The 8,029-nt window shown below is 49.3% G+C and overlaps 2 protein-coding genes across 2 annotated transcripts in view; one reads left to right on the top strand and one right to left on the bottom strand.

Moving 5' to 3' along the window:
* Positions 1 to 3,474, bottom strand: part of TMEM120B (transmembrane protein 120B) — a 70,096-nt gene extending 66,622 nt beyond the window's left edge. Inside the window, exon 1 of the mRNA XM_075323398.1 lies at positions 3,083 to 3,474. Within this exon, the coding sequence (XP_075179513.1) occupies positions 3,083 to 3,244 (162 nt within the window). The 5' untranslated portion in view covers positions 3,245 to 3,474. The remainder of the gene's footprint in view (positions 1 to 3,082) is intronic.
* On the top strand, positions 3,282 to 6,561 carry LOC142250966 (uncharacterized). Its single transcript, XM_075323413.1, has 2 exons — positions 3,282 to 3,707; positions 5,429 to 6,561. The coding sequence occupies exon 2, from the start codon at positions 5,439 to 5,441 to the stop codon at positions 6,255 to 6,257; it is 819 nt and encodes a 272-aa protein (XP_075179528.1). The 5' UTR covers positions 3,282 to 3,707; positions 5,429 to 5,438; the 3' UTR covers positions 6,258 to 6,561.
* Positions 6,562 to 8,029: the final 1,468 nt, after the last annotated feature.

Here is an 8,029-nt window from a genome sequence, read left to right on the forward strand (position 1 = left end):
ACAGCTCACCGGAGACTTTGTAGCGATCCTGGCTAGGCTGAGATCGCAGGTTGATCGCTAGAAAGTCTCAGTGTGTAAACCCAGCTTAAAACAATCCAAGCTTCACAGCCTTCATAAACACGGATGTTTTCGAGTTGGTGCAATTTTATTATCTGGGCAATGTCCACAGAGGAGATAATAACAATAACAAGCAAACCTGGAGAACCTTAGGAGCTTGGACTGTTCAGACTCAGAAGGACTTAGGAGTTTGTTGGGTTTTTTTCTGCAAACAGGTTTGTCGTATGACTACCACAAACATCTCCAAGTGGACCCTATTAAGTGTAATGGAGTCCATTTTGGGTGGGCCTAGGATTGGTAATTAATATCAGATTGGTGGGATTCAACACCTGGCTTCCGTTGATTTAATATTCGGTCTTGTGGTGGCCTAGAGTGCAGAGTGTACAGCGTCACGCATTGTGTAGGGGCCATTCTGATTTTACGAGGATCGTAATATTGGATTTTACTGTCTTGAGAAATGAAGATACTTGTGTGAACGGAGACTAAGCTGGCCAAACATTAGATAACTGTTGGGATTCACTGGGCCAGTAACTAGCTCTCCTGACACCTCCATACACAGGCGCACTCAGATTGAGGTTATCTTCATTCTTCTTGTGGAGTAAGGGCCCAGGCTACGAGTGCTCCTAGGATTGCTGGCTCAATATTAGTCTAAATTGCCCCTTTCTAGGAATGCCCGTTTCCCGTTGATTGGCTTGTCTACTCCGGCCTGCAATCACCTGATAAATGAGCACTTTGCTTGTCAATTTGGTGAAATAATTTTTATGCAAACGTAAAGGGGTTTTCCAGGCAGGGCACAAATGTCTGCAGTCAGTATGTGACTGCTCCCCAAAGACTGCCATGATCCCTTGGTATTCCCAGTGGGCCATCACATCACCACATGCATGCCAATGGAATACTTCAGGGGGGCGGGGGTCACATGTCGATTAGACGAATTTGATTTTGCGTAACACAAGTGAATGGAGAGAATCCAGGGAGTCCAGCCGATACGTGACCGCAAGTGTCCGAACTGTGCTGCACGACGTTACAGCAGGCACATAGACTGACGGCACTTATGTCCCAAGCCTGGACAAGACCCCTATAAAATCCATTGCTTTTGGAAGCACAAGGTTCTGTATAAATGGGACTTGTGCTGCTCTAAAGTCCTGACATCCAACAATCGTATTAACACATCAAAAGGATGGTTGGGAATTATCTGTCCTGAGATATGGTGGGGAGATGGGAGCCCATCACCCATACTAGAGGACGCCACACATCACCGGAGCCCATCACCCGTACTAGAGGACGCCACACATCACCGGAGGCCATCACCCGTACTAGAGGACGCCACACATCACCGGAGGCCATCACCCGTACTAGAGGACGCCACACATCACCGGAGCCCATCACCCGTACTAGAGGACGCCACACATCACCGGAGCCCATCACCCGTACTAGAGGACGCCACACATCACCGGAGCCCATCACCCGTACTAGAGGACGCCACACATCACCGGAGCCCATCACACATATTAGAGGACGCCACACATCACCGGAACCCATCACACATCACCGGAGCCCATCACCCGTACTAGAGGACGCCACACATCACCGGAGCCCATCACCCGTACTAGAGGACGCCACACATCACCGGAGCCCATCACCCGTACTAGAGGACGCCACACATCACCGGAGCCCATCACCCGTACTAGAGGACGCCACACATCACCGGAGCCCATCACCCGTACTACAGGGCGCCACACATCACCGGAGCCCATCACCCGTACTACAGGGCGCCACACATCACCGGAGCCCATCACCCGTACTACAGGGCGCCACACATCACCGGAGCCCATCACCCGTACTACAGGGCGCCACACATCACCGGAACCCATCACCCGTACTACAGGGCGCCACACATCACCGGAGCCCATCACACATATTAGAGGACGCCACACATCACCGGAGCCCATCACACATATTAGAGGACGCCACACATCACCGGAGCCCATCACACATATTAGAGGACGCCACACATCACCGGAGCCCATCACACATCACCGGAGCCCATCACACATCACCGGAGCCCATCACACATCACCGGAGCCCATCACACATCACCGGAGCCCATCACACATCACCGGAGCCCATCACGCGTATTAGAGGACGCCACACATCACCAGAGCCCATCACCCGTACTACAGGGCGCCACACATCACCGGAGCCCATCACACATCACCGGAGCCCAGCACACATATTAGAGGATGCCACACATCACCAGAGCCCAGCACACATATTAGAGGATGCCACACATCACCAGAGCCCAGCACACATATTAGAGGATGCCACACATCACCGGAGCCCATCACACATATTAGAGGACGCCACACATCACCGGAGCCCATCACACATCACCGGAGCCCATCACACATCACCGGAGCCCATCACACATCACCGGAGCCCATCACACATTAGAGGACGCCACACATAGAAGGGCTCAGCCGCCTTCATCTAATGAGTATCAGATGGATGCGACTGTGAGCCCACCGGGGACAGTGGCGGGGGCGATATCTGTAAAGAGCCTTTTAGTTTGACGTCGCGATGTAGGAAAAATAAAATAATTCCCCTAAAAGGCACGATCAGACAAATTAAAATGTGGATTTTACAGATTAAATATAATTGGTAAAATCCACCGAAAAATGAGGATGAAAAAACAAAGGACAATCAGCAAATGTGACAAGCCTCAGCAGCCAGGATCGCCTCCCAGCTGGGAACCTGCTGTTTAATCCCGGCCATCCCCTTCAATGAGGGCAAGTAATCTGCATCGTGGCCGCCGAGGTCTGGGGCTCAGTCTATGGAAGGACTGGGCAGAGGGATGAATGACTGCAGCACATTACTGCGGGCACTACACACATAGCGGCAGCACAGAGGATCGCGCAGTATCACACACCAATAGTAACTGCTGCAGACCCGACGTACCCAACACAAAAGCGGCTGCACAGGGGTCAGTGTGCACAGCGCCGCACAGTCCCCGCTCTCCGCCTCTCACCTGCAGCTGCCGGAATTCCTTCTCCAGTGCCCCCCATTCTTCCTGGCACTTGTGCAAGGACATGTTGGAGAGAGCGGCGTCCCGGCCTCCGCAGCCACGCTCACACCTGACGTCAGCTCTCCGGCTCCCAGCTGCCGAGGATGAGAGGCGGAGTCTTCGCATGCGCACTGAGCCCTTGCCGGCAACTCAGGAAGGTGGGGGTGCGCGGAGCTCGTTATCTCCAGGCAGCGCGGGGTTCTGGCGGGTTTATTACTGCCTCATATGCAGAGACATACCGGAGGCTCCGAAACCGTGAATGACCCAGCTCCGAGGAGCCCGGCTTATTACGCCTCAGTTACAGAACTGCACATTGTATCCGCGCATTGTATCGGTGATTGATAACTGGGCGGGTACCTGAGGCGCTGTGACGCTGCCCAATCAGCGAGGGCAGAAGGGCTCCAGCTGATGTCACGTGCCTTCTACTGTCTCGCGAGATCTCACTAAGCGCCGTCAGCGGATATCCGTGTGGAGAGCCACAGGCAGCCTGGACACGGGAGATCCCGGGGCCCGTCCGCAGGGGCTAGCACAGGGCAGAGGGGGACTGGCCACCAAAGAGGGGCAGTACTAGCTCCAGCCCAGTACATAGGTAAGTAATGGCAGGTCCATGGCAAGCAGCAGACGTATGAGGCATTGTCCTGGGGCAGTCAGCCATCCCCTGGGTTTAGGAATTATGTGTAAGCCAAAAATTCTCTTTATTTTGTCTTTTGCCTCATTTTTTGCAAACCTTTAGCCCAAAAAGCCCCACATCCCTGCATAGCGAGCCGTCCCGCGGGATATCGAGCCGTCCCGCGGGATATCGAGCCGTCCCGCGGGATATCGAGCCGTCCCGCGGGATAGCGAGCCGTCCCGCGGGGCAGATAGCCGTCTTCTGGGCTTATGAATCTTGTGCATTCAGAAATGCTATTTCATTCTGTCTTTAGCCTCTTCCAAACCTTTTATAACTCAAAAAGTTGCAGGTTTTATAAACTTTAAAAAAATTGTGCAAATATTTCTGCAGTACATCATCTCACTTCAAGCACGAACCACAGTATGCTTTGGCAGTTATTTTTGGCTTATTCAATTGATGAATAAGCCAAAACTCTGACCACAATGAACATGATTAAAAAATATAGGCAAACCCAAAAAAAAGGCATAAATGAAAAAACATACTAGTCATACTAGGAACCGCTCAGCAGTGTCACACTGGCTGCAATCTAGGCTCAATGTGGCAACTATGGCCAAGTATTGGGCTAATTACCTGGAGGTGTAAGCTCAGTCACTGCTGTGGCCGCCTCCTGCTGGAGGCGTCACAGGAGGGGGACCTGGAGGTAAGGGGATCACCAGTCCTGGATGACTCCATACCTTATGATATCACACCCCTTTCTCCATTGACTTCTAACTTCTCTCCCTGGAACTGTGCTTATGTGCCTGTGTGTATCTTACCCAACACAGTTATCTTCCAGAGTCCTCTGCCCCTCCATGTCTGCTACTTACCCTATCACCTCCCTACTTTATCATTAGTACACCTATAGTTGCTACTGCTGCAGAACCTCTGGATCACTGACTGCTTTATCAGCTTAGAATGATTGACAAGTACTTCTCCGAGGCATCCCGCACATTCATAGAATGGTAGAGTTGGAAGGGACCTCAAGGGCCATCGGGTCCAACCCCCTGCAAGTGCAGGCTTTCCTAAATCATCCCAGCTATAAATTTAACCAGTTTCCGCTTAAAGATTTCCATTGATGGAGAGCTCACCACCTCCTGTGGTAGCCTGTTCCACTCCGACTGCCCTCACTTCCCTATTCATTAAATGTTAATAAGAGCCGACATCCTGCTACAATCAAAATGTCTCTATTTCCAGCCGTGTACAGCTAAAAGCTGCAGCCTAATGGGCCTCTCTGTCACTACCAATTGGTACAATGTGATCACATCTCCAAGTGACAATTGGTTAAAACCATAATAAAAGCGTCTAGGCCTGTCATATGATGTGAATGAAACAAGGGGAACACTTTGATTTAAATGCTTAGTAACTGATGAAAAGGTGAGTTCATCTGAGTCCCTAAGAGTTGGGGCACGCTAATTGGTCTAGTTGTCTTTCTTTTGTGTGTGACATGCAGACAGACCTGTTCTTACCATCACATAGGTCTGGTAACGCTTCACGCTGATATTTGCTGTATGGTCCAGCCTTTTCTAGTCATGTCCCCAGCCCTGATAATTTTTTTTCCGGTAGACAGTGAGCACTGTGCCCTCGGTTCGGTAACCCCACAGCATATTCCTACAGGTCACCTGTTTCAGTACATTTGTTTGAACATTGTTTTTCTTTTCCAGGCAATACAAAATGCCGGTTTGTTGGATTACAGGCTGTAAATATACCCCAGGACGGGTTCATAACGGCCATGAGATCAAACTACACTCTTTTCCAAATTCATTGCAAAGAATAAAAGATTGGCTTCTCGAAATGGGGCAAAACTTCAAGGACATCGACAACGTCGCCAGACAAATTTTGGACAACAAGCAAAGGAAATGCAACAAGTTTCGCCTGTGTTCTCTGCACTTTTCTGATAACAGTTTTATCGTCAATGTATGTGGTCGAACGCTACGTCCAAATGCTGTGCCCACCATTTTTGATAATGTACCATTTAATGCAGAAAAGGTAAATGAAGATTTATCTCTAAGAAAAACTTTCAAAAGGAAGAGAGAAGATAAAACTTCGCTTTGTGTAGTATCATCACAATATCCATCACTACCACTGTCAATTAAGTCAGAAGTTCTGGGCGATTTTCCATTGTACACTACAACTGAAAGTGAAAATGAAAACTGCAGTATTGATGAAGAAACTGAAGATTTGTCATCCCAAATAATTGTTAAGGTAATTAAGTCAGAAGTTCTGGATGATTTGCCGATAGACTCAGCATCTACAGAAAGTGAAACGGGAAGCAAAAGTGGTGCCATAAACGAAGCTGAAAACACAAAATCTCACCAGGATGCCCAAACTCAAACGGAGTTCACCTTCAAAAACTCCATTATTTACTTACTGGACAACGACTTCTTGACGGGCAACCCTGCAATTGACCCATGTGGTCCACCATACTGCACCGTCCAGAATCCAATTGTGGCATTAAACTGTCATGTTCAGGCTCCTGGTAGCTTGTCGTAGAAACTCATTAGACACTTGTACTGTCACTTGGGGACATAGTTATTGTCCGCTTTTGCGTTATTTTATCAGATTGACAACGTTGAGGATTTGTAGAAACTATACATGCGCTATACATCTTTTACACCAAACATGCATGAATGATGCATATTGTTTTTATTTTTATTTTTTTTTATCCTATATAAGTATGTTATTTACTACTATAACACTCCAGCACCTTTTGTTCCCAGGTGCCAGCAAACTCTCCTTTCTGGAAATGATCTATAGCCTACTCTCTGCATTAAAGTTGTCCTTTCTTTCCTCCTCATTTCTTCCAAAGTTTCAATTCTTCCTTCTTTTTAATTTATTACAATTACATTTAAAAATATTATGTTTTGAAGTAGAAGAGTGACACGTCTCGGCTTGAGCAGCAGGTCAGTCCAGCGGCATTGTGCTGGTGGTCCTAACGGTGCGCTATCCCAAGATATACAGCAGGCAGTTGCACTGAACTGGCCGTGTTTGGGAGCTATTAGCGTGCTTCAGGAATCCTGATCAGGCCTATTGCAGTTTATAAGTATTGGAAAGAGCTGGTAAACGGTGCCACTAATTTGGTGAACGCATGAGTGGTTGGTCCCCTTGGCACCATAAAGCTATTTTGGGAAAAACACCTATTTTTTCAGGGGAAGGGAGGAGATCTATTTTTAGAAACACACATAATTTAACCCCTTTACGACCGCCGATACGCCTTTTAACGGCGGTAAATAAGGGTACTTTTTCCGATCCGCCGCTTTTTAACGGCGGTCGGAAAAAAGGGTCTAGCGCCCCCCAGAGTCAGAAAATTTCCGGGGTCTCAGCTGCCGGGGGTAGCTGAGACCCTGGAGATCATGATTCGGGCCGGTTTTTCCGGTCCCCGCTCACCTGATGACCGGTATACACCGTATACCGATCATCAAGTTATAGTAAATGACCGCGCCGGTAAAAAATGATTTATCTCCCATCTGGCATGATCAAACATGCCAGATGGGAGATAAATCTTTTTCCCGGTTCCCTCCGGTCCCCCGGTGTCCCCAAAGTGCCCCCCCGACCCCCAACCCCCTCCCGAAAATCCAAGATGGCCGCGCGCACCGGCGATCACAGCAGCGCGCCGGCCGCATTTCCACTGTTCCTATGGTTTCTGTCGTATGTGCCATAACACATACGACAGAAACCTGCTCCCCAGGCCCTGCCGGGTCCCCCCCTACCCCCCCCCTGGTGTCCCCCGGTGTCATACATACCTGTCGCAGCTCTGATCCCCCGCGGCCCCCTCCTCCGGCTCCTTCACAGCAGACTCCGGTCACATGAGCAGAGCGCAGCTGTCAGCTTCCTGTGTTCAGGACGCTGGCTGCTCGCACTCTGCAGCTGTGACCCAGGGAGGGTGGGTGCAGATTCTTTGCACCCACTCTCCTCAAATGGAGGGTCTGCCCTCCTAGAAAATGGGGGATACGTTCCCTGAACGTGTCCCCCATATTCTAGAAGGTCCAGAGGCGACGTGGGACATCCAAATGGATTATTGTGGATTTTTTTTTTTCTTTTCAATAAATTGGTCAATCAGGCAATGTTTGGGGGAGTGTTTTTTCAAATAAATTTTTTTTTGTTGTCAATTTTTTTTTTATTACTGTCAATTAGTTATGTCGGGTATCTGATAGACGCCGTGACATAACTAATTGCTGGGCTTGATGCCAGGTGACATTACACATCTGGTATCAACCTCATTCATTACCCCGTTAGCCAACGCACCAGGGCGCGGGATGAGCTGG

Source organism: Anomaloglossus baeobatrachus, chromosome 1 (genome assembly GCF_048569485.1).
Source record: "Anomaloglossus baeobatrachus isolate aAnoBae1 chromosome 1, aAnoBae1.hap1, whole genome shotgun sequence".
NCBI classification, from domain to species: Eukaryota; Metazoa; Chordata; class Amphibia; order Anura; family Aromobatidae; genus Anomaloglossus; species Anomaloglossus baeobatrachus.